Below are 24,054 nucleotides of genomic sequence, written 5' to 3' on the forward strand. Positions count from 1 at the left end.
TCCCCGGGCAACTCTGGGTGCCCCCTCATTTCCCCAGGCACCTCCTGGTATCCCCCAGTGTCCGCAGTATCCCCAAGCACCTCCCAGTGCCCCCAGGGCCCCCGGCTGCTCCCCCTGCCCCCATCGCCCCAAGCACCTCCCAGTATCCCCAGGCCCCCCAGTGTCCCATATGCCCCCAGGCACCTCCCAGTGTCCCCAGTGCCCCCTACTGTCCCCACTTGCCCCTCGGTCCCTCTACTCCCCCTGGGGCCCCTCTCATCCCCAGTCCCACCCCATAGGCCCTACTCACCCCAGAGCTCCCAGTGCCCCAGGCTGCTCCCACTGCCCCCGTCACCCCCAGGCCCCCCTCACCCCGCTCTCTCCACTCCCCTGTGTCCCCAGGCAGCGCCACACTGCACCAAGGCCACATCTGGGGGGTGGCAGGGCCGGGGCCGGCGCAAGACCCCCCACAGAGCCCCACACGGCTGGCACTTTCCCTGCGAGGACGCAGCTTTATTGATCTCCTGCCCCGAGCAGCTGGGGGCCCCCGGCGTGGGGCACTGCGGCTGCTGCCTGCCACGTGCGGGGGGCCTCGATGGACCGCCACCTCCACCAAGCTGCAACGACACCGACGCCGCGGAGAGGCACCGTGGGCGCCTGGCCGCGATACCACCGGCACCCCGTGGCTCCCGGCCAGGGCGGCTTCCCCGGCAGCACCCCAGGGCCGTGCGAGCCCCGTGCACGCCCCAGCTGTTGGCATCCGCGGGGCCTCCGGACGCTGCCTTGGCCCGTGGGGCAGCAGTGCAGCCACCAGCACCTACCTCCCGACGGGAACACCAGGTCCTGCTGCTGCAGCCACGCGGTCGGCGCTGTGTCCAGGAGGAGGCCTGGCATGAGGATGCCACTGTCAGGACATGGCCACGGCCATCGCCATGGCCCCAACCCCACCTCGACCTCAACCTCGACCCCTGACCCCGACCCGACCCGGGGACGCGGCCGCGAGCAGTGCCAGAACCCAGCGCTGCCTCTCACCCAGGACGTGGACGGCTGCCGCCTGCGGCGCCACGCAGCTCCCCATGCAGCAGCTCCGGGCTGTGCTCCAGAGCCTCTCCAGCAGCGTGGGGCAGTCTTGGGCCTGGGGCAACGCAGGGGCGCAGGAGCTCGTCGCTGGCTCCAAGCGCCCCTCCGTCCCCCCTCCATCCTCCCTCCACCCACAGCCCAGGCCCACGTGGCCCCCCGGCGCGGGAGCCACAGGGCGGGTGGCCGGCGCAGGGACACGACCCCAGCGCAGCGCTCGCTCACCAGGTGCCTGCAGATCTCATCCTGCAGCTCGGCTGCGCTCAGCCCGATGCTTGCGGCGATGCGCTGCCGCACCCTCTTCAACCCCAGAAACGGGGCACACAGGTGCAGGGAGACCTTGCACGCCTGGAAAAGAGCACCGGGCCTGCTCATGGGGATGCTGCGCGCCAGCCCCGGAGCTGAGCGAGGAACCTCGCCGCCGCAGCAGCACCAGCCAAGGCCTGCGGACACGTCGGCAACACACGCCAGCCAGAGCAGCCCAAGGGCTCTTACGTTGCAGACGGCCGGGGCCGGGTCCCCGAGGTGCAGCACCAGGCTGGGAAATGCCGCCTCCACCTCTCTGCTGAAAAATGACCTCCTCCGAGAGGCGGAGGAGGCCAGGGCGCCATAGAGGACGAAGGCCGAGCGGCGCAGCACCTCTTCCTCCTGCAATGAGAAAGGCCGTTGGGCAGAGGCTGCGAGCGAGGGCGCCGCGCACGAGCCACTTGGCCCCAGCGGGGTGCTGCCCGCGGGGGACGGCAGCCCCGCGACGACTCCCACCTGCCAACAGGAGAACGAGCGACTCCACTCACCGCCCCCCAGAACGCCCGGCTGGCCCTGGAGATCTCTTCAAAGGCAGAGCCCACGGCCCTCGCCTCCAGCAGCCCCAGCACCTTCGCCAGCACCAGCAGGCTCTCGGCAGCCACCTCTGTGCTGGCCGCGTCCTCCAGGCCTCTGAGCAGCACCGACACCACGGCCGCCCCGTGCCTCCGCAGCTGCAGAGCGACAGGCGCATGAACTGCTCACTGCTCCCGCCTCTCACCGCTGCTCTCCGCCGCGGCGCCAAGGACGGCATTTGCCGGAGCAAGCCCGGAGCAGACCCCAGCCACAGGAGCCCCAGCCGGCACCCCGTGTCCCCTTTGCCACCCTGATGATGCCAGAGCGAGGAGCGCGGCCTCAGCACGGCCCCGCGCCTGCCTCTGCTCCTCTCTCCGGGCTCCTCAAGCCCCCCGGGCAGCTCTCCACTCCGGGCTGCGCTCAGAGCCCAGGAAAGGCCGCCTCACCTTCGCGGGTGCTCCGCTGGCCGCGTTGCCCAGACCTCTCACGGCCATCTGCCGCACGGTGCTGACGGGGTCGCGCGCTCTCTCCCCCAAGGCCTCTAGGAGCGGCTTCAGCAGCTTCCTCTCCTCCACTAGCTTGTCCTTCATCAGCTGCAATCAAGTCACGTGGCCGCTAGCATCGGCCGCGATTCGCGCCGGGCGAGACGCAGGAACCCCTCCGAGCCCCCCCTGCTCTGCTGCTGCCTCACCTCGGCAAAGAAAGCTGTGGCCGTGAGCCGCAGGTTGGCAGAGGGCGAATCCAGCCAGGGGAAGAGGCTCTGCAGCAGGCGCTGTGGGACGAGCTCTGCACGGAGCAGCACGCTGCGCACAGAGCACAAGCAGGCTCGTGACACGCAGTCACGCGGGACGGCCGCAGGCTGCGACTCCCACCTTCTCCCGCTCCCACGCAGACACCGCTCTGCACCTCAGCAGAGCTCCCAAGTGCGCAGGAAGCTCCCAGCAGCCCTTTCCCCGGGCGCATCCCGGGCTCTCACCTCGCCAGGAGACACACGCCGGTGCTGTGAGCCCGGGGCTCTGCCAGGGACGCCCACGCTCCCTGCTCCCGGAGCAGCCGCAGCCACCGATTGTCCAGGCACCTCGCCAGCACCAGCTCCAATGCCGCCACAAAAAGGCTGGTGAAAAAAACCCAAAGAAAGCTCCAGGCACAGCAGTTTGGGGGAAGATTTCTCTTCAGCAGAGCCCCGCAACGGCCCCCGGCCGCAACACAGTTTATGGGCAGGAACGACCGTGCTGCGGCCAAATCCCCAGGCGCGCTGCCCTGCAGCGACCAGTCCCACCACCTCACGGAGGCAGCCCAGTGCCAGCGGGACAATTGGGTGCTCCTGCAAGGCCATGGACCGCACGACCAAAGACCTGGGGCACAGGCCAGCCCTGCCCCTGCCCCTACTCCTGCCACTGCCGCTCCTCACCTGCCCGGCATGTCAGCGCTCTCCAGGTCCCCAACGGACGGTGCCAGCTCCTCCCCCAGCGTCTCGCTGACCTGCCTCAGAAGGCCGGGAAGCAGGTAGGGAAGCAGGCGCTGGACCAGTGTCTTCCTCTGCAGCACTGACACCACCTCGCAGAGGGCGTGGGTGATCTGCAGAGAAATCCAACCAAGAGCCACCTGGTAAAACAAGGGCTTTTCCCACCAGCCACAGCCCCTGCCAGCCAGGGAGCTTTCACTGTCTCCAATTCTCACTGCAGCGACAGCCTTGCGGCCCAGCAGCAGCAAACTGTCCCGGCTCCCCACACTGCTAACGCTGTCGCCACCCCGGCACAGCACCCCGCGAGGCTCCACGGGCACTCGCAAAGGGCACAAAACTCCCTTGTGCAGAAGCACGAGCTGGAAAGCAGACGTGGAGTGGCACTAATGCCTGGGCCGCTGACCGTACCGTGCGAGGCTCCAGGGCAGCCTGGCTGCTGCCCAGCTCCCGAGTGCAGCACTCGCTCCTGTGGCTGCTCTTTCCCGCTGCCCTTAACTTTTCAGTTAAGCACACCAGGATTTGGCACCCCAGGACGCTTCTCCCCAGGCTCCTCCACACCTCCACCATGTCGCTGCAAGGGAACAGATGCTTGCCCGTAAGCCCGCATCCCCGGGTACCTGCGGCACCCTCACGAGAGGCCAAACGCTCCCCTCGTCTGCATCGGGGATGGCGATGCCCAGGTCCGGACAGGGAAACGAGCCCGTGATCCTGCAGTGCTCGCCTTTCCTGGGGAAAAACCACCTGCTTCCGACCGGGACCCCCCACGCAGGCACACCCCACGGCTGGGTCTGGCGGCAGAGGGAAGGGCGAGTGCACAGACCTGTCTGTGGGCAGGCACGCCTGGAGGAGGCTGTCGAGCACCGGCTGTGGGTGAGAGTGGGCCAGGAGGAACACGGCCCGCAGCACAAAGCACCTGCGAGCGCTCTGCCGGGTGCTCCGCAGGCAGGTGTAAAGGAGGTGCACGAGTCTGGGCACCTGAAAGGAGGAAGGCGACAAAGAACGGCTCGGCACGTCCTTTCCCCGTCTGTCTTCGGGGCCAACAGCCAACAACAGAGAGCAGCCAAAGGTGAATGCAAAAAATGCCTCTCTCACCTCCTCCTGGAATATTTGCTCTCCGCAATCCCCCAGGAAGGTGAGCGTCCACCGCTCAGCGGCCCACGCGCACACGGGCCTGGTGCACAGCAGGCTCTCCACAATGCTGCTCATGAAGCCTGAGGCCTGGCCTCGGGGGAAATATTTGCAAACGAGCTGGGGAGAAATCAGAAACACAAGCGACCACCTCACAGGCTGCTCAGATGCAAAACTCACGTCCTGACAGCAGCACCCACACACACACACGCACACGCACACGCACACACATACATATTGTGGCCCCCACTCTGCACTCCAGGGGCCAGTTACCTTCGCAATGTTGGTGGAGGTGGCCAGCAGAGACTCAGAGGTGATGGCACTGAGCCTCTCACGCAGGCGCCCAATCTCATTGGTCCAGGGCGCCACGTCTGTGTTCTCGGCTGCAGCCAGGAGAAAGAGGAGTCATGTTCGCGGGGAACCAACCTCCGGCCACGCGGGTGGATAAGGGAGGACCCAAGGGAGGGTTGCGAAGGCCACGTCAAGCCAGGGCCCCCCAACGTAGCGCAGTGGGTTTGCCAGCCAGGCGAGGGTCCGGCCGCAGACAGGGACGGTCCCTGGCACTGGGGACACCGTCCTGCCCTCAGCAGCGGGGACAGCTCTGCCCACTCTCCTCACCTCCTGTTCGGAGCAGGTGGCCGAGGCAGGTCACTGCCCACCAGCGGGACGCGGCCGACGTGTCGCACGTCAGAGGCCCCAGCAGTCCCGCCAGGGAGCCGAACCACTCGCAGGCACGGCCTCGCTGTGGGAGCAAGAGGCAGGCAAAAAGGTCACCGGTAGCCCCGTGGCCGCTCTCCTTCTCCCGGCCTCACTGCCCCCAAGCCGCAGCTGACCTGGGGGCAAACGAGGGGCTGCCCTGCAGCCCCAGGAGGCCCAAAACCCAGCGCCTGCCCACACAGAGCTCCCTGTGCATGGGGTCCCCGCTCACCCTGTGCTCGCATCTCTCTTCATAAGAGCCCAGCACCTGCACGCACACCTGCAGGGCCCTCTCCCGCTCGCATGCGTGGGCCGAGGTGAGCCAGCGCCGTAGGACCTGGCACAGGCAGACCTGTCTCACCACGGGCATCCTTCTGCTCGACACCCCTCGCTGGCCCCCTCCCTTCCCGACCCTGCTACCTCCGCGGCCCCGGTCTCTCCGGGTGACCCGGCCCGTGGCAAGGAGCCCTTCCCCGTGGGGACCTCCCCACTCCGGGCTCCTGCCGTGGGCAGCATTGAGTTGTGCAGCACCCCTCGCTCACAGCTGCGGCTGGGGAGAAGCTCTGGCTCATCTAGGGGCTCTGCAGGACACTGCAAGCTGCCTGCAAGGAAGCTGCGGCCGATGGCAAAAGCCTGGATCCAAACTTTGGGCAAGGGGGCCTGGAACTAGGACCATTCCACTCTCCGCCAATGTGGGCGTTGCACCTAGTTACAGGGAAGCTCCCCTCCTCAGACCAGCCCCACGGGCACGATCCCCACGGCTCTGCCCCGCTCCGGCAGCGGCAACACTTTCCCTGCCACGCCGAGGACACTCACCTGCACCATGTCCTCGAAGCGGATGGGGGCCAGCTCTGCCCAGAGAAGGGCTCCCATGAGCTGGCCCAGCGCTCGCAGGGACGGCGCCTGCACACCCTGACACCAGAAAGGGGGACTGAGGCCGGGCACCCTGCGGAGACGCCAGCGCAGCCAGCGGCTGCCGGAGCATGGGGTGCCCGGACCTGAGCCCCCACCGAGGGGCAGCTGAGAAGGGCCAGTGCCTACCGGTGGGCATGAAGCAGCCACCGCCGTCTGCCCTCTCCTGTCCATCTGCTCCGGGCGACGAAGGCACACGATGCCCTGGCAGCACTGAGCCAGGAGGTGGCGGTTTTCCTCCCTGCTCAGACGGGGCTTCAGCTTGCTGCCAGCAGAAAAAAGGCACAGAAGACAGAGAGGCTGCTTACTAGCACTCTCCAGGCCGAGTCAGAGGACAACTGCCCTTGGCCCCATCGACAGCCCCAAATCCAGCACCCGCAGCCCCAGCCAGACCAGCCAGCTGCGCTGGGACATGCAGTGACTCCCACAGCCCCAGGGACAGACCCTACCTCAACTGCTGCATGGCCACGAGGGCCCGGGGGTGCACCGGGGACTCCTGGGGCTCTTCCTGAATCACCTCCTGCAAGTCACAGGCAGGCACACGCAAGGTGGGCAGCGGGCAGGGGTGCCGCAGAGCCTTCCCACCCACCCCGGCCAGGGGCTCTGCTGCCAGACCCCGCAGGCACCGGCTCCACCACCCCCATGGCTCCCACCAAGGCCCCGCAGGATGACGTGGCAGCTCCCTGGGGCCCGGACACACCACATTCCCCTGCCACGGCCTCGAGCAGCAGCACCCACGCGCCCCGCCGGCTGGGGATGTGGCTCAGGGCCCTCAGGAGCTCGCGCACTGCCCCAGGAGACCATCGGGCTCTGCACAAACCTGCCCCACGGCAGAGCCCAAAGCTCCCCTGCGCAACGTCCCCGGCTCTTGGCACTCACCAGCAGGGTCTGCAGCAGCTCCCGCTTGCAGCAGAGCTCAAACCTGGGGCCGGCGCCTGCAGCCTGGATGGCAAGGCTGATCTCAGTGATGCTCTGCACCAGGGAGAGCTTCAGCTGCGCATCCTGATCCCAGGGGAGAAAAACACACTTGGAGCTCTTCCAAGGCCCCAGGGCTGAAAGAGCAGCTGGGCTGGGGGGGATCCGCCTCCAAGCACAGCACAGGGACAACACTGTGCCCTCCGGGAGCCCCGCGGAACCCAGCTCAGCACCTGCGCCCCACCAAGGAAACCTCTCCCCTTCTGGGAAGGAGCCTCCCACGGGGAGGGGAGCAGCTGCCCAGCTGCCAGCTGGAAAGACCCCGCAGACCCTGGCCCACGGCAGCAGGGCGAGCAGCACTGGTGCTGGCTGTGACGGGAGAGGTGCGCGTGGCAAGGCCCAGGAGAGGCCGGAGCTGGCGGCACCCGGCCGGCTCTGCCTCGCACCCCGAGCACCCACCTGGCAGCCCTCTCGGTAGAGCTGCAGGACATTCGCCACCACGTCTCTCTCGACACGGGCGAGCAGCTGCTCCCTGGGGGCGCGCAGCGCCATCCGGCCGTACATCACCAGCAGCGCAGCGCGAGTAGCGCGGGTCCTTCTTGCCTTGCTCTGCCGGGGGGGTCGACGGAGAAGCACCGAGACGTCAGCCCGTGGCCCTGCTGTGCCCGGGACCCTGCGCGCTCCCGAGGCGGGAGCTGCCCCGCACCCGACCGGCGGCTCAGCTCCCCACGCACCTCCCGGCAGCTCCCCGCAACAACACCCCGGGCCCTTTACCTTCTTGCGTTTCAAAGTCCCCGTGAACTCCTTCACCAAGGACAAGGCCAGCTGGAAGTGGCTCTCGGCACAGCGGGACACAACTGAAACCATGCCCTGCAGCACAGCAGAAACGGGCAGTCGCTCCAGCCCCAACGCCCAGCCCTGGCTGGCTCTGCTTTCCCCAGGGAAACGGCCGCAAACAGAACAGCAGCAAGGGCTGCAGCAGGGCACGCAGAGCCCCTCTGTCCCAGGGACATGCAGGGGACACGCGGGAAAGCAGGGCGACACGAGGAAACCTCACCTGCGCCTGCCACAGCTCCAGGAAGTTGGCTGCTTTCAGGTGCTCCAAGGTCTGCTCCTGCACGTGGTGGAGACACCCACAAGCTGCCAGGGCCGTGCCGAGAGCCTTGTACAGGAACCGCTGCAAGAGAAGAGGCCGAGCCCCGCCTGTGGTGACAGCCCGGCCTGGCCAGAGAGGGCCAGGCCACACTGGCCACACTGTGCCAGGACCTGCCGAGGCGCCTGCGGCACCGGCCCCACAGCAGCCGGCAGCCAGCCCGGCCCCGCCGCCAGCTCAGCACAGAGGGGAGTGCGAGCCCCTTCGTGGGGAAAGAGAGCAGGCAGCAGGGAAACCAGCCCGCGCGGCAGAGCACCAGCGCCAGCCCTCGCCCCGGCCTGAGTGTCCCCGGGCTCTGCCGCCGCAGCCCTCGGGGCGCGCGAGCCACAGCCACGCCACGCAGGGAACAAACCTTCTCCCAGGACAGGCGGGGAGAGCTGCCCAGCTGCCGGCTCAGCTCCTGGCTCAGGCCCACGGTCCAGGCCTCACTCGCAATGAGCTCCAGAGAGGTTTGCAGGAACTAGGGCAGAGTGGGAGATGAAGCAAACGCCCCCCTGCCCTTGGTCGGGGCCTTTTGCTCATCCAAGTGGCCCTGGAGACTGCCGGGCAGAGCTCCCCCTCGCGACAGCCTGTCTCCTCACCCGCCACACTTGCAACCTGCCTCTCGCTCTTCCCCTAATGTGCCACTCGAGGCCCCTGGGCTCGGCACACGCCAGAAGCAGGCAGTGCCATGGCATGGGGCCACGCTGGAGGCCTCTGCCCCAGCCTTCGGCTGCATTTGTGCTCAGCTGTGCCCCACGTGCCGAGAGCAGCTCCTCTGAGCGGGCAGCACACACGGCTGGAGCAGGCGCCGGGGGCTCGGGACATGCCTGCACCGCTCGGTGCCCAAACAGGGAGCCCCCAGGTTCCTCCCACCACTTTTCCTGCCCCCCGTTTGCCCTATCCAGCAAGGGCCCCCACAGGGACGCTGTACCTTCAGCAGAAGGCTCTCCCACTCGGCCACGTCCAGGGAGCTCGCTGTTGTTCCTGCAAAGCCCGAGGAAGCAAAGCTCTCGCTGTTATCTCAGCGAGCACCACGGCAGAGCCCGGGTGTCTCCTTTGCAGTCTGATGCCCCAAAGCCTCAGGCCACCAGGCTGACAAGCGCCCGCAAACCCGGCACCGTTCCCTGCTGCCAGGCTGGGGAGCTGAGGGCATTTTGCTGCCCCCTCCACCCCCCAGCCTCTCCCTCCCGCCAGCACTTTACCTGCCAGGTGCTGCAGCAGCAGGGGGATGTCTGCGGCCCACTTCGCCCCCACGGCTCCGTGGATCGTGCTGGGGAGCGCCTGCAGCAGCTGCAGGGCCGCGGCTCCACGGCCACCGCCCGCGTGTGGAGCCACTGCCGCCACCACCTAGGCCAGGGCAGGAGAGAGATGGGCTCGCTCCTGCCCCAGGAGCTGTGGCTACCCTGCAGGCAGGCAGGTCAGCACTGCCCCGGCTTGCAGCAGGCAGCCAGTGGCTTTGCCCAGGGACTGCCGTGCCACAGGAGGAGCAGGAGCCCCTGACAGGCACCCTGCGACACGCTCCTGCCTCCTCCCGGGGCACCCGGCACCGGCCTCAGCACCGTCTCTCCTGCCCTCTGCCCTTGCCCCAGCCACAAAAGTTCTTTCCCCGGGGCCCCGCTACTCACCAGCAGGCGAGCCAGCAGGGCCTGGGGAGCTGGCAGAGCGGCTGTGGGCAGAAAGAAAGGCTGCGTGAGACGCCCAGCCCCACCGGGCCCTGCCCGCCCCATGTCCCAAGCCCTCACGTGGGGCTGAAGGGGACCCCGGCCGCGCCGCCTCCGCACAGTCCCTGACGGGCTCCCACGCTGAACAGCTGCCGCTGAAGGCAGCCCCAGCACGGCAGGAACCAGCCCCTGGGCCCCGGCAAGAGCTGGGCGCAGCAGCGCCAGGTGGCTCTGCCCCTGCCCCTGCCCCTGCGCGGGGCTGGCACGGGACGCAGGCACACGCGCTGCCCTGCGCCCACCCAGCCTGGCACAGCGCTCTGCGACTTTCTGCTCCCCACCTGGCTCCTCAGACTCCAGGGCCTCAGGCGCCGCCTCCTCTTGCTCCTGCTCTGCCCTGTCCCGTCTCTCGGCCAGGCTGCGCAGGCAGCGGCAGAGCGGGACCAACATGCCCGTGTACTTGGCTGGCACCACGTACCACAGCAGCTTCGGCCACAGGAGCTGCAGGCAAGAACCAGGCCATTTGGCACACTGGCGTTTCCACCCCTCCGGTCCAGTTCCCCCATCGCTGCCGCATCTCCGGCACCGGCCCAGCCCCTCGGCCTCGCTCCTTCCCTAACTCAGCAGCTGTGGTCTCGCCCTGCCTTCCTCCTCCACCTTCTCTCCCTCTCGCCCGCCGTGCTTCGCACCCCTTTCCCCCTCCCAGCACCAGCAAGTCCGGCCCCGCAGAGCTCGCCCCAGCTCTTCTCAGCTGCGCTGGTGGCTAAGGTGGGGGGTCCCAGCGCACAGGTGGAGGACGACTCACTTTGGCCACCGCTCCGGCAGAGACATCCAGCGTGCCCAGCACGTGGGCGCACAGGCTCTGAACAGCCCTTTCTTCCCGCGCTTTCACCATGCTAAGGTTTCCCATTGCCTGCAAGACAGACGCGGGAAACACCCGTCACTGCCCCATCCCAGACCTCGCGGTGCATGCGACAGGGAGGCCGCTCCCTCTGGGGCACTGTGGCCGGCGGCCCTGCTGTGCCGGGCTCCCCGCTGCCAGGGACACCCATGGCAACACGGCACGGCCAGGGCATGGGAGGCAGCCCCGGTGCCGCACTCTGCCCTTACCAGTCTGCCCGAGGCCCGGCTGAACTCGCTGAAGAGGTGCCCCACCACGTCCCACGCCGAGCAGCCCAGGGCACTGGAGCGCAGCAGCTCCCCAATGAAATGCAGCACTGCCCTCCTCACCTGCAGTCACGGGAGGCTGCAGTCATGACCCGGCCCAAAGCCCAGCGGAGCTGCCTTCGCCGTGCTGCAGCCCTTCTGGCCGGGCCGCGCAGCAGCAGCCCTCACTCCCTGGCCGCCACCGGCCTCCAGCCCCGGGCCCTGCCTTGGCCTGTGGCTATGGCCTCGCCAGGCTCTGCCCGGGAAAAGGGCTGCTGTGCCCCGGTGGCAGCACCAGCCCTGCCCAAACCAGCTCACCTGGGCCGCGGGGTCATGGCACACGGACTGCACCAGCTTCGCAAACAGGGGCAGCTTCTCCCTCGTGTCTGGGGCTGCAGGAGACAAGGAGAGGTGGGTGCTGAGGCCGAGCCCCCGTTCCTGCAGGGATTCGTCACAGCTCCCCGGCTTTCCATACACAAGCGGGACAGAAAAGCAGGGCCAGACTGCGCGTCAGAAGCAGCAGCAGCATCCCAGGGGGACGCCATTTTTCCAGCCTGCCTTACTGACCGTCAGAGCGGACCAGAGCTTGCAGCACTGCCACGGCTGCCACGCGATCGGCCTTGTTCCCGTTCCTCAGCTTGTAGTAGAGGAACTCGATGGTCTCCTCCGGGCAAATTCGGGCTGTGGGGAAGAAATCACGCTTGGCATCAGTGAGCAGTGTCTTCCCACTCGGGCAGGTTCGCAAGAGAGCTGCTGGGACACGGCAGTGCGGCACCAGCTCGCCTCTGCTTACCCTGCAGCACCATGCAGCGGCACAGCTCTGCTCTGTGCTCTGGGCTGGGCGGCTCCATCTCATCGCAGAGCTGTGGGAACAAGGCACGTTTCAGAGAAAGCCGGATCGGCGGGGAGAGGGACAGAAAAGCAACCGCACTGTCAGCGCTCGTCTCGCGGGTGGCTCTGGGCACAGAGCCACAACCAGAGCCCCGAGCCCCAGGCACATGCAGAGCTGTGCAGCAGCCAAGGCTGCCCAGGAGCCCCAGGCCAGCGACGCGGCACCAGGCCTTACCTGCTGGTGCACAGCAGTGGCGATGGCCAGATGCCTGGCCCGGGGCACGCGGGTCTGAATGTCTGCCACAGCCCCCAGGAAATAGCCGAGACTCTGCAAGGGAGTGTGGGAGGGAGGGAGAGGGCGGCTGTCACTGCGAGCCACCCAGAAAGCGAGAAAGCAGCATCGCTGGGAGATGCCGCGGCTGGAACCCACTTGCAGGGAAACCCCAGCCCCGCACGGGGCTTCTGGCTCATCCTTCCCACAGAGCAGCACCACGAGGTCTCTCCTCCACGCAGCCCTGCCGGGATGGCCTTTCCTGGCACACTGCCCCCCCTTGCACCTCTCCCCGTCACAGGGGCTGGACGCGGCCCTGGGCGTGAGGGCAGAGCTCCTCACACACTCCCAGCCCCGGGAGGCGGCGCAGCCTCCCCTCCCAAGCCACTCGCCCCAGCCACTCACCACTCCCTCCTGGCCCTCCCGCCATGCTGGTTTCTTCCAGCATGAGCCCAGAAAGCCCCGGGCCCCCATTTCCTCGTTCCTGCTCCAAGGGACCTGGCTCCTTCCAGCACCCCACAGCTCCCCGACACCTCGCGGCACCCCCATGGCCCCTGGCCGCGCCATGTCCCGCACAATGCCTCACCACGGTCACCCCAGAGGGGTCCCAGACTTCCCGATACTGGTGCAGCAGCCAGAGGAGATGCTCCCAGGCGTGCTCACGGTGCTCCTCCACGTGCAGGAGGACACCCATCATGGCACCCATCGCCCTGAGCACAGCCTGCTTGACCTGCCGAGGGACGGTGACACGCCGTGTCAAGGGCTGAGGGTCTCTCCAGCGCTCGCCTCCCCCAGACACCAGCCTGCCCTTCCCGCACGGGGGCTTCCCCTTCCCTGTCGCCCCTGGTGAGAAGGGCTCGCTGGCCAGCACAGAGAGCATTTCCTCCCGGCACCCCCAGCCTCCCCCGTCGAAAGGCCCTGGCATTCGGCCGCTTCCCAGAAGGCAGCCCCCAGTCCCCGGACTCCCGGCTCAGGGCGCTTTCGCGACCAGCCTGCTCCCTTTGGCCCCTCGCACAGTGCTGCGGACAACCCCACTGCTGCCCACGGCTGCGAGAGCATCAACACTCACCTCTTCCTCCTCGCAGCACCGCCGCTTTCTGCTCACGTAGCAGAAGAGCGGGTAAACGTGGGCACAGAGCTGGGCAGGCCCCAGGTGAGGGAAGGCACCTTTCTCCCCCTCGCGGAAGTACATGCTTATGCCGCTGCACCACTGCTCCAGAACTGCAGCACAAGAAGGGAAACAGGATCGCACCAAAGTCTCTGACTGGTGAAGACCTTGCACTGGCCTGCGGGCCTGCTTTAAGCCCAGGCCAGGCTCGCCAGGGCACAGGTTGCAAGGAGATCTGCCTTCAGGGACGCGTTGTGCCATGGTCTGAGACACCTGGATGGCAACGCTGCCTTGTTTCTCCCCTCTTCCGCCCCAGCACCACACCTTCTCCTCCGCACAGCCTCGCTCCCTTCCACCACTGCCTGCTGCAGCCCCGGCCTCCCCCTTCCCAAACGTCTGCCCCTCAGCACACGCTTGGAGGTTTTGGCTGTTCTTTCCCATGCTCTCCCTTCAAGCCCACCAACACAAAGCCAGGCTGCCCTCAGGGAAAGGGAGGAGAAGGGGGGGAACAAAACTGGGCAGAGCTCAGCCAAAGGTAGCTAAAACTGGGAGGCAAGTGCGGGAGCAGAGACCAGGCAGGGACCCAAGAGCTCCTCAGGGCACCTGCACCCAGCACCATCCCGGCCAGCCCACGGACCCCACCCCCGGCGGCACCCGCTGCTCCCGCACGTTGAGGGCACTTGGCGGCTGCTGAGGCTGGAGCTCGCCGCAGGCTCAGCCCTGCCGTGCCGGCCCCGAGACCCCGGCGAGGCACCCAGGGCCACCCCGATCCCTCCCCCTCCCCCTCCCCCTTCCCCTTCTCCTTCCCCTTCCTGTGGCCCAACCATGGACCCAAAACTCACCGCCGCAGACGGCACACAGCATCCGGCCGCTCCCCACCTCGCTCAGCACGCCGCGCAGGGCTGACAGTGTCGTTGCCGCAAAGGGCACGCACTGCAGGGCTGCAGAGAGGGCAGGGGTGGGCGACCCTGTCAGCCAGAGCCGCCTTGGCCCGCGGGCTCCATCCCCCGGCAGCGCTGCCGCGCCAGGGCCACAGCTGCGGGGCCGCGGGGCTGTGCCAGGGGCAGGGGGACGGGAGAGCTGCCGCAGCACTGGGAGAGGCCCCGGCACGAGGAGGCTCCTGCCAGGGTGCCCGTGTGCCGGCCGCCTTCCCTGAGGTGCGTGGGAAAGCCCTGGGCACAGCGAGGGCGATGCAGGGCAGAGCCTGGCGTGTTTGGTCTCTGGCGGGTTCCCTCCAGCCCAGCCCAGACCGTTCTGGGCAGGGGCAGGAGTCCCGTCTCCCGCCCGGCACCCGCTGCAACCCACAGCAGCAGGCTGGGGGGCCGTACCGTAGCGTGTGGCGAGGTTGCGCAGGGTGATGAGGACAAACTCCTCCGACGTCTCCTCCAGGGCCTTCAGGTGGCCCTGCAGCGCCGACACCACGTCGCACAAGTGGGAGCGGGCCAGCGCCACCAGGACATCACTAGCCGCCGTCCTCACGGAGGCCGTCCCACCCTGGAAGACAGCAGCTCGCGTGTGGCAGGGAGCACGACCGGCCGTCTCCCACGGCTCGGCCTCCAGGCAGGACACACAACCCGTAACTTGACTCCGACCGTCCCTCGCTCACAAACAGCCCCGCGGCCACCTCTCTGCACAGCCCCGGGCCACCGCCCCAACCCCCCGCCAGGACAAGTCCCAAAGGCTCTCCATAGGACGGCCAGGCCGGGCGCCGGCGTCCGGGGTCACCCTCAGAGAGAACAAGCTCACCTGGGCCGCTCGCAGGTCCTCCAACGCCACTGCCATCACTCTGTCCACCTCAGAGCTCTGCAGATGGCTCTCGTCGCCCCACAAGACGCTCTCCAGCTCGCGGTAGGTCTCCGCTCTGCTGCCCTGGGGACACACCGCACACGGCAGCGATGGGACATGCCGCCCCGCAGCAGCGCCGCCACGCTGACGCCGCGGACGAGCTGCCGGTGCCGCTCAGCACAGCCGTCGGGAGCAGGCGAGAAACCCAGCACTGGGATTTCCTGACCCCGCCCCCAACCCCGGGGACACCGCCACCTCCTGTGGGAAAGGAGGGCACGCGGGAGCCTCCGCCCAGCACCACCGGCAGGATCAGCGTTTTGGGATGAGGCGCAGCAGGAGGGCAGAGGTGCCGCTGGGCGAGATCAGCCTGCGGCACTCGGGGAAGCCAGGGTGCTGCGGGGAGCCCTCAAACCCCACGCAGCCCCGCAGGACGCCCCCGCCTCACCTCGGCGTCTTGCAGCCGGTTCAACAGAGAAGTCACCACGGTGGCAAAGGTAGCGATGGCCACAGGGACAGACCCGGCCGCCTTGCCACCGTCCTCACCATGCGCAGGTCCCGACTGGGCACCTACACAAGTGAAGAAACCTGGAAGGAAAGCAACCGAGGGTTTGCATCGCTCCAGCAGCCGCAGGGACGGGCCCCGAGTCGGGCAAACGTCTCCCCAGCCGGAGCATGGGCCCGCAGGAGAGGCCGGTGGAGCCGGCTCTGTGCAGCCTGGGGAAGAGCAGCCCGGGGCAGCTTGGGGCTGGCCCCAAGCGCGTGACCCTGGCTCTCCCTGTGCCAAGAACATGGGCACCAGCAGGTCCCTGTCCCCCCCACCAGCGTGCTGGCAGGCGTGGTGCTGAGCGCGGTGCCGGTCCCCACCTCGGAGCGCTCGCAGCACCCCCATGGCGGCAGGACTCCCTATACAGATGTGCTGCTCCACCAGCACCTCCTCCCACGGGAGCCGCGAGCCACTGGGCCAGCGCCGGCCTCGGGGAGGGGGGAGACCCACAAGGGCCACTGTGACACGCGGGGGCCCCAACGCCTCACAGAGGGCTGCTGGCAACGTGAGGCTGGGGGGGGCAGGCACCGGGGACACACCCCCCATACACACCCCCCAAACGTGGCACTGTCCCAGGCTCCAGCGCTCGCGGTCGCTCCTCGGCCCCCAGCCCTTTCCAGCGGCGACTGTCTCCTGCCGTCACACAGGGGCAAGTGCTCCGGCAGAGAGGCCCTGGGAGCCAGTTTGCGCCATTGCTCACACAAGCACCTGGTCATTCGGTCGCCTAGAAAGCCTCGCTGGCACCCGGGGCCTGACGGCATCGGGCCACAAGCTGCCAGGTCACACAGGCTGCAAAGCTGCTCTCCAGTCCCCCGGCCAGCCCACAACACAAGCGTTTTGTTTAGATGTAGCAGCACTAATTCATTACAAGGTCGTGGAATAAAAGCTGGTGCCAGGTGGAAGGCAACGTTATCGCCCTTCCCTCCGGATTTAGGAGCTGCGTCCCTGCAGCCTCGACGAGCCTTCTGATAGACCCGGGCTCCCTGGGCTCAGCACTGCACAAAGGCAAAGCAAAGCTGGTCTTTGCCCCACAGTTCTTGCAAGAGTCCATACTTTAAGAAATTATTAATTACACAATCTAAATTTAGAACTGATTCACTTCTAATACAACTCAGATATCTTTATATATTTTTAACTTTAAAGGTTGAACTTGTTCAGCTTTCCACGTCTCTCGAGGTACTGCTTTCACTTAGGTGTAGTGGGTCCAGGAATCAATTCCCTGCAGCTTCACAGCAGCATTTGTTGTCAGCAGTACAAGATACGGTCCTCTCCATTTTTCTCTCAACGGCTCATCCTTCCAGGTTCGAAGACACACTCGATCTCCCGGCTGCAATGAATGTACAGGTGAATCTAAAAGCACGGGAGATCTTAACTGGATGTACCTGCGGAGAGAAGGAAGAACCTTTGCCAGAGACAAGAGAGAATCCCTTAAAATTTGATCCCCCTTAATGTGCATTGGAATTGCATTTCCAGTTAAATTTACAGGCTAAGGTTCAGCATACAGAATCTCAAAGGGACTAACTTTCTCCCTACCCCTTGGGGTTATTCTGAGTCTTAATAATGCCCGAGGGAAAACATCAGTCCATTTCATCTGAGTCTCCTGACACAGTTTCCCTATCTGTCTCTTCATTGTTTGATTCGTTCTTTCCACTTTTCCCCTGGATTGTGGCCTCCAGGGGGGATGTAAATCCCATTTAATTTGCAGTATTTTTGAGATTTCCTGTGCTATTTCTGCTATAAAATGAGGTCCCCTATCCAAAGAAAATCCTTCTGGTACCCCAAATCTTGGTATGATTTCTTTTAACAACATTTTCACTACCTCCCTTGCTTTATTGCTACGGCACGGCAAAGCCTCAGGCCATCCTGAAAAGGTCTCAGCAATTACCAACAAATATTTATGTCCACTACAGCTTGGTAATTCAGAAAAACCAATTTGCCAGTAATCCCCGGGCGTGAAGGCCCTTTTTACTTCCCCTGGCAGGGAGCGGTTTCTTCTGACTCTCGGGATTATTTCTAAGACAGAGTTCACGTTTTTGTGTAATACCCTTTGCAATTAGGAACATACTAATTCCCACAGCAAACCTTGTAGCTGTTTCAGCCAACGCCTCGGCTCCCATGCGGCTACTAGCGTGTATTTGCTTCATCAGCTTCTTCATTACCGGCAAAGTTCCCACACATTGTCCAGTAGATGTTACCCACCATCCTTCAGAAGTCTTTCTGCACTTCAAGATTTCTGCTAATTTATTTTCTTTTTCAGTGTATACGGGAATTTCCATTTTTAACGTTCTCTCTGGAACTGATGCTGCTACCGACACGGACAATGCTACGCTTTTTGCAGCCTCATCGGCCCTTTTGTTCCCTTGAACTATGTCAGTCTGTCCAGATTGGTGCACTTTGCAATGCACTACTGCTGTTTCTTTGGGTTTATTAACTGCTTCGAGTAGTCCCATAGCCTGGTGCCCTCTCTCAGGTACCTAAAGCTCAAATGGCTTTGTTAGGTTTGGAAGTCCTAATGCGGGAGCACTCAGGAGAGCAATCTTGAGTTCATCAAATCCTTTTTGGCGCTCGGGAGTCCACTCCAGCAAGTCTCCCGGCCCCTTAACAGCTTCACAGAAAGGCTTTGCCGTTAATCCAAAACGAGGTATGCAGAGGCAACACCACCCGGCCATTCCTAAAAAATCCCCTGAGTGCTCTTTTTGAATTTGGGGGGGCCATTGGACAAACCGCTTCTTCCCTTTCAATTCCTGTCAGCCAGAGCCGCCTTGGCCCGCGGGCTCCATCCCCTGGCAGCGCTGCCGCACCAAAAGCAGCTAACTGAAAGCCCCTGTTTCTGGCCCCCAAAACACAGGCTTTAGCCTCTGCTTCCAACCGCAAAAATGGCGCGCTAAGCCTCTGCTGCTGATGCAAAACCACAGGGCTTCAGCCCTGCTTCTGAGCTCAGAGACGCAGGGCTTGGGCACCTGGTCTTGGCTCGAACACACAGCCTCCAGCCCCCAAACCCGCAGGATGTGGCCTCTTTTTGCACACCCCAAAACATACGACCTCCCCTCTGTTTCCAAGTCCCCAAAAGCATGTCGCGGCCACTGGTCCCGAGCCCAAGCCCACGGGACTCAGCCCGGGCTCCCAGCACCAGGAGCAGCCGGGTCCCCCCGCCTGCCCCAGGTCTGGCCCCGGAGCCCCGGGCTCGGCCCCGTCTCACCCCCCCCGGCCCCGTGTGCGGGTCGGGGCAGCGGCAGCGACAGCAGCCCCAGCCCGGGCAGTTCCGGGCGGCACTCGGCAGCTCGGCCGGGGCGGCCCCGCGGGGGGAGCAGTGCCCGGGCCCAGGCCCTGCCCGGCCCCGCCCGCCCGCCGCAGCCCGGCAGCCCCGGCCCGCTCGCAGCCCCAGCCCTGGCTCTCCCCCACGTCCCCTCCCCCGCGGCCGAGCCCCCCCCACTCCTCAGCTGGGGCCGCCGCCCTCCCCGCCCCCAGCGCCACGCGGGGCGACGGAAGTGGGATGGAGGCACCAGAACGACGGCAGCCGCGACAGACCAAACTGAGCTTCTCGCACGCGGCGGCCCGCGCATGCGCCCTGGCACCGACCCGCCCCCGAGCTCCCGGCTCCGCCCCCACCCCCGAGAGCGGCCCCGGCCCGGCCCCGCCCCCGCACTCCGGGCCTCAGAGCGGCCCCGGCCCTGGCAACGGCCCCGCCGCGGCCTGTGTCACGAGCCCGCCGTCCTCGGCCAGGCCGCGCGCGCTGCAGGGGACTTGCCGGCAGTGCGGGGCGACCGGTGGGACGTGCCGGCAGTGCGGGGCGACCGGTGAGTCCCGCTCCCCCGCCGCGGGACCGGGCTGCCCGTGCCCGGCCCCAGCGCTGCGCCCCCCCCGCACCCGCGGTCCTGCCATGCCCCTGGGGAGCAGCCCTGCCCGCTGCCCCCTCGGGGCCCCTCTCAGTGCCTCCCAGTGTCCCCGGAGTCCCCAGGCACCTCCCAGTGCCCCCCAGTAGCCCCAGTGCTCCCCGCACCCCCACTTGCCCCTCGGTCCCTCTGCTCCCCCTGGGGCCCCTCCCAGCCCTAGTCCTAGTCCCACCCCATCAGCCCTCTCACTCCAGTTCCCCCTGGTCTCCCCGGGCAACTCTGGGTGCCCCCTCATTTCCCCAGGCACCTCCTGGTATCCCCCAGTGTCCGCAGTATCCCCAAGCACCTCCCAGTGCCCCCAGGGCCCCCGGCTGCTCCCCCTGCCCCCATCGCCCCAAGCACCTCCCAGTATCCCCAGGCCCCCCAGTGTCCCATATGCCCCCAGGCACCTCCCAGTGTCCCCAGTGCCCCCTACTGTCCCCACTTGCCCCTCGGTCCCTCTACTCCCCCTGGGGCCCCTCTCATCCCCAGTCCCACCCCATAGGCCCTACTCACCCCAGAGCTCCCAGTGCCCCAGGCTGCTCCCACTGCCCCCGTCACCCCCAGGCCCCCCTCACCCCGCTCTCTCCACTCCCCTGTGTCCCCAGGCAGCGCCACACTGCACCAAGGCCACATCTGGGGGGTGGCAGGGCCGGGGCCGGCGCAAGACCCCCCACAGAGCCCCACACAGCTGGCACTTTCCCTGCGAGGACGCAGCTTTATTGATCTCCTGCCCCGAGCAGCTGGGGGCCCCCGGCGTGGGGCACTGCGGCTGCTGCCTGCCACGTGCGGGGGGCCTCGATGGACCGCCACCTCCACCAAGCTGCAACGACACCGACGCCGCGGAGAGGCACCGTGGGCGCCTGGCCGCGATACCACCGGCACCCCGTGGCTCCCGGCCAGGGCGGCTTCCCCGGCAGCACCCCAGGGCCGTGCGAGCCCCGTGCACGCCCCAGCTGTTGGCATCCGCGGGGCCTCCGGACGCTGCCTTGGCCCGTGGGGCAGCAGTGCAGCCACCAGCACCTACCTCCCGACGGGAACACCAGGTCCTGCTGCTGCAGCCACGCGGTCGGCGCTGTGTCCAGGAGGAGGCCTGGCATGAGGATGCCACTGTCAGGACATGGCCACGGCCATCGCCATGGCCCCAACCCCACCTCGACCTCAACCTCGACCCCTGACCCCGACCCGACCCGGGGACGCGGCCGCGAGCAGTGCCAGAACCCAGCGCTGCCTCTCACCCAGGACGTGGACGGCTGCCGCCTGCGGCGCCACGCAGCTCCCCATGCAGCAGCTCCGGGCTGTGCTCCAGAGCCTCTCCAGCAGCGCGGGGCAGTCTTGGGCCTGGGGCAACGCAGGGGCGCAGGAGCTCGTCGCTGGCTCCAAGCGCCCCTCCGTCCCCCCTCCATCCTCCCTCCACCCACAGCCCAGGCCCACGTGGCCCCCCGGCGCGGGAGCCACAGGGCGGGTGGCCGGCGCAGGGACACGACCCCAGCGCAGCGCTCGCTCACCAGGTGCCTGCAGATCTCATCCTGCAGCTCGGCCGCGCTCAGCCCGATGCTTGCGGCGATGCGCTGCCGCACCCTCTTCAACCCCAGAAACGGGGCACACAGGTGCAGGGAGACCTTGCACGCCTGGAAAAGAGCACCGGGCCTGCTCATGGGGATGCTGCGCGCCAGCCCCGGAGCTGAGCGAGGAACCTCGCCGCCGCAGCAGCACCAGCCAAGGCCTGCGGACACGTCGGCAACACACGCCAGCCAGAGCAGCCCAAGGGCTCTTACGTTGCAGACGGCCGGGGCCGGGTCCCCGAGGTGCAGCACCAGGCTGGGAAATGCCGCCTCCACCTCTCTGCTGAAAAATGACCTCCTCCGAGAGGCGGAGGAGGCCAGGGCGCCATAGAGGACGAAGGCCGAGCGGCGCAGCACCTCTTCCTCCTGCAATGAGAAAGGCCGTTGGGCAGAGGCTGCGAGCGAGGGCGCCGCGCACGAGCCACTTGGCCCCAGCGGGGTGCTGCCCGCGGGGGACGGCGGCCCCGCGACGACTCCCACCTGCCAACAGGAGAACGAGCGACTCCACTCACCGCCCCCCAGAACGCCCGGCTGGCCCTGGAGATCTCTTCAAAGGCAGAGCCCACGGCCCTCGCCTCCAGCAGCCCCAGCACCTTTGCCAGCACCAGCAGGCTCTCGGCAGCCACCTCTGTGCTGGCCGCGTCCTCCAGGCCTCTGAGCAGCACCGACACCACGGCCGCCCCGTGCCTCCGCAGCTGCAGAGCAACAGGCGCATGAACTGCTCACTGCTCCCGCCTCTCACCGCTGCTCTCCGCCGCGGCGCCAAGGACGGCACTTGCCGGAGCAAGCCCGGAGCAGACCCCAGCCACAGGAGCCCCAGCCGGCACCCCGTGTCCCCTTTGCCACCCTGATGATGCCAGAGCGAGGAGCGCGGCCTCAGCACGGCCCCGCGCCTGCCTCTGCTCCTCTCTCCGGGCTCCTCAAGCCCCCCGGGCAGCTCTCCACTCCGGGCTGCGCTCAGAGCCCAGGAAAGGCCGCCTCACCTTCGCGGGTGCTCCGCTGGCCGCGTTGCCCAGACCTCTCACGGCCATCTGCTGCACGGTGCTGACGGGGTCGCGCGCTCTCTCCCCCAAGGCCTCTAGGAGCGGCTTCAGCAGCTTCCTCTCCTCCACTAGCTTGTCCTTCATCAGCTGCAATCAAGTCACGTGGCCGCTAGCATCGGCCGCGATTCGCGCCGGGCGAGACGCAGGAACCCCTCCGAGCCCCCCCTGCTCTGCTGCTGCCTCACCTCGGCAAAGAAAGCTGTGGCCGTGAGCCGCAGGTTGGCAGAGGGCGAATCCAGCCAGGGGAAGAGGCTCTGCAGCAGGCGCTGTGGGACGAGCTCTGCACGGAGCAGCACGCTGCGCACAGAGCACAAGCAGGCTCGTGACACGCAGTCACGCGGGACGGCCGCAGGCTGCGACTCCCACCTTCTCCCGCTCCCACGCAGACACCGCTCTGCACCTCAGCAGAGCTCCCAAGTGCGCAGGAAGCTCCCAGCAGCCCTTTCCCCGGGCGCATCCCGGGCTCTCACCTCGCCAGGAGACACACGCCGGTGCTGTGAGCCCGGGGCTCTGCCAGGGACGCCCACGCTCCCTGCTCCCGGAGCAGCCGCAGCCACCGATTGTCCAGGCACCTCGCCAGCACCAGCTCCAATGCCGCCACAAAAAGGCTGGTGAAAAAACCCAAAGAAAGCTCTAGGCACAGCAGTTTGGGGGAAGATTTCTCTTCAGCAGAGCCCCGCAACGGCCCCCGGCCGCAACACAGTTTATGGGCAGGAACGACCGTGCTGCGGCCAAATCCCCAGGCGCGCTGCCCTGCAGCGACCAGTCCCACCACCTCACGGAGGCAGCCCAGTGCCAGCGGGACAATTGGGTGCTCCTGCAAGGCCATGGACCGCACGACCAAAGACCTGGGGCACAGGCCAGCCCTGCCCCTGCCCCTACTCCTGCCACTGCCGCTCCTCACCTGCCCGGCATGTCAGCGCTCTCCAGGTCCCCAACGGACGGTGCCAGCTCCTCCCCCAGCGTCTCGCTGACCTGCCTCAGAAGGCCGGGAAGCAGGTAGGGAAGCAGGCGCTGGACCAGTGTCTTCCTCTGCAGCACTGACACCACCTCGCAGAGGGCGTGGGTGATCTGCAGAGAAATCCAACCAAGAGCCACCTGGTAAAACAAGGGCTTTTCCCACCAGCCACGGCCCCTGCCAGCCAGGGAGCTTTCACTGTCTCCAATTCTCACTGCAGCGACAGCCTTGCGGCCCAGCAGCAGCAAACTGTCCCGGCTCCCCACACTGCTAACGCTGTCGCCACCCCGGCACAGCACCCCGCGAGGCTCCACGGGCACTCGCAAAGGGCACAAAACTCCCTTGTGCAGAAGCACGAGCTGGAAAGCAGACGTGGAGTGGCACTAATGCCTGGGCCGCTGACCGTACCGTGCGAGGCTCCAGGGCAGCCTGGCTGCTGCCCAGCTCCCGAGTGCAGCACTCGCTCCTGTGGCTGCTCTTTCCCGCTGCCCTTAACTTTTCAGTTAAGCACACCAGGATTTGGCACCCCAGGACGCTTCTCCCCAGGCTCCTCCACACCTCCACCATGTCGCTGCAAGGGAACAGATGCTTGCCCGTAAGCCCGCATCCCCGGGTACCTGCGGCACCCTCACGAGAGGCCAAACGCTCCCCTCGTCTGCATCGGGGATGGCGATGCCCAGGTCCGGACAGGGAAACGAGCCCGTGATCCTGCAGTGCTCGCCTTTCCTGGGGAAAAACCACCTGCTTCCGACCGGGACCCCCCACGCAGGCACACCCCACGGCTGGGTCTGGCGGCAGAGGGAAGGGCGAGTGCACAGACCTGTCTGTGGGCAGGCACGCCTGGAGGAGGCTGTCGAGCACCGGCTGTGGGTGAGAGTGGGCCAGGAGGAACATGGCCCGCAGCACAAAGCACCTGCGAGCGCTCTGCCGGGTGCTCCGCAGGCAGGTGTAAAGGAGGTGCACGAGTCTGGGCACCTGAAAGGAGGAAGGCGACAAAGAACGGCTCGGCACGTCCTTTCCCCGTCTGTCTTCGGGGCCAACAGCCAACAACAGAGAGCAGCCAAAGGTGAATGCAAAAAATGCCTCTCTCACCTCCTCCTGGAATATTTGCTCTCCGCAATCCCCCAGGAAGGTGAGCGTCCACCGC

At 66.7% G+C, this 24,054-nt stretch overlaps 3 protein-coding genes and 1 long non-coding RNA gene across 4 annotated transcripts; all 4 read right to left on the reverse strand.

Annotated features, from left to right (window-relative positions):
* Positions 1 to 842: 842 nt before the first annotated feature.
* LOC135328349 (uncharacterized) lies at positions 843 to 1,314 on the reverse strand. Its single transcript, XR_010389185.1, has 3 exons — positions 1,282 to 1,314; positions 1,012 to 1,114; positions 843 to 866 (listed from the first exon to the last, which is right to left on the reverse strand). It is a non-coding gene; the product is annotated as an uncharacterized LOC135328349 (long non-coding RNA).
* A 1,523-nt stretch (positions 1,315 to 2,837) lies between these two features.
* On the reverse strand, positions 2,838 to 4,584 carry LOC135328350 (maestro heat-like repeat-containing protein family member 7). Its single transcript, XM_064511757.1, has 5 exons — positions 4,433 to 4,584; positions 4,161 to 4,315; positions 3,749 to 3,911; positions 3,287 to 3,453; positions 2,838 to 2,989 (listed from the first exon to the last, which is right to left on the reverse strand). The coding sequence occupies exons 1-5, from the start codon at positions 4,544 to 4,546 to the stop codon at positions 2,848 to 2,850; spliced, it is 741 nt and encodes a 246-aa protein (XP_064367827.1). The 5' UTR covers positions 4,547 to 4,584; the 3' UTR covers positions 2,838 to 2,847.
* A 60-nt stretch (positions 4,585 to 4,644) lies between these two features.
* LOC135328205 (maestro heat-like repeat-containing protein family member 2B) lies at positions 4,645 to 15,814 on the reverse strand. Its single transcript, XM_064510777.1, has 28 exons — positions 15,745 to 15,814; positions 15,371 to 15,510; positions 14,887 to 15,009; positions 14,469 to 14,634; positions 13,983 to 14,081; positions 13,102 to 13,253; positions 12,619 to 12,762; positions 11,997 to 12,089; positions 11,724 to 11,793; positions 11,498 to 11,611; positions 11,249 to 11,322; positions 10,895 to 11,014; positions 10,590 to 10,697; positions 10,126 to 10,285; positions 9,752 to 9,792; positions 9,329 to 9,473; positions 9,058 to 9,110; positions 8,497 to 8,604; positions 8,049 to 8,168; positions 7,766 to 7,861; positions 7,451 to 7,600; positions 6,956 to 7,078; positions 6,526 to 6,596; positions 6,206 to 6,341; positions 5,981 to 6,076; positions 5,087 to 5,210; positions 4,719 to 4,851; positions 4,645 to 4,651 (listed from the first exon to the last, which is right to left on the reverse strand). Exons 1-28 carry the CDS (start codon positions 15,812 to 15,814, stop codon positions 4,645 to 4,647), a joined length of 3,036 nt encoding a protein of 1,011 aa, XP_064366847.1.
* Positions 15,815 to 22,405: 6,591 nt separating this feature from the next.
* On the reverse strand, positions 22,406 to 23,801 carry LOC135328206 (maestro heat-like repeat-containing protein family member 7). The gene is made up of 4 exons (XM_064510782.1): positions 23,728 to 23,801; positions 23,316 to 23,478; positions 22,854 to 23,020; positions 22,406 to 22,557 (listed from the first exon to the last, which is right to left on the reverse strand). The coding sequence occupies exons 1-4, from the start codon at positions 23,799 to 23,801 to the stop codon at positions 22,416 to 22,418; spliced, it is 546 nt and encodes a 181-aa protein (XP_064366852.1). The 3' UTR covers positions 22,406 to 22,415.
* Positions 23,802 to 24,054: the final 253 nt, after the last annotated feature.

Source organism: Dromaius novaehollandiae, chromosome 4 (genome assembly GCF_036370855.1).
Source record: "Dromaius novaehollandiae isolate bDroNov1 chromosome 4, bDroNov1.hap1, whole genome shotgun sequence".
NCBI classification, from domain to species: Eukaryota; Metazoa; Chordata; class Aves; order Casuariiformes; family Dromaiidae; genus Dromaius; species Dromaius novaehollandiae.

Excerpts from the sequence above, each read along its gene's own strand:
- LOC135328350 (XM_064511757.1), bottom strand. The coding sequence starts at position 4,546 with ATGAGCAGCATTGTGGAGAGCCTGCTGTGCACCAGGCCCGTGTGCGCG. Across the intron at positions 4,316-4,432 it reads AGCAAATATTCCAGGAGGAG|GTGCCCAGACTCGTGCACCT; the intron begins GTGAGAGAGGCA and ends TCCTCCTTTCAG. Across the intron at positions 3,912-4,160 it reads GCGTGCCTGCCCACAGACAG|CGACATGGTGGAGGTGTGGA; the intron begins GTCTGTGCACTC and ends GTTCCCTTGCAG.
- LOC135328205 (XM_064510777.1), bottom strand. The coding sequence starts at position 15,814 with ATGGGGGTGCTGCGAGCGCTCCGAGGTGGGGACCGGCACCGCGCTCAG. Across the intron at positions 13,254-13,982 it reads GCTGTGTGCCGTCTGCGGCG|TTCTGGAGCAGTGGTGCAGC; the intron begins GTGAGTTTTGGG and ends CTTGTGCTGCAG. Across the intron at positions 4,852-5,086 it reads CCACCTGCTCCGAACAGGAG|CCGAGAACACAGACGTGGCG; the intron begins GTGAGGAGAGTG and ends TCCTGGCTGCAG.
- LOC135328206 (XM_064510782.1), bottom strand. The coding sequence starts at position 23,801 with ATGTTCCTCCTGGCCCACTCTCACCCACAGCCGGTGCTCGACAGCCTC. Across the intron at positions 23,479-23,727 it reads GCGTGCCTGCCCACAGACAG|CGACATGGTGGAGGTGTGGA; the intron begins GTCTGTGCACTC and ends GTTCCCTTGCAG. Across the intron at positions 22,558-22,853 it reads AGCGCTGACATGCCGGGCAG|CCTTTTTGTGGCGGCATTGG; the intron begins GTGAGGAGCGGC and ends TTTTTTCACCAG.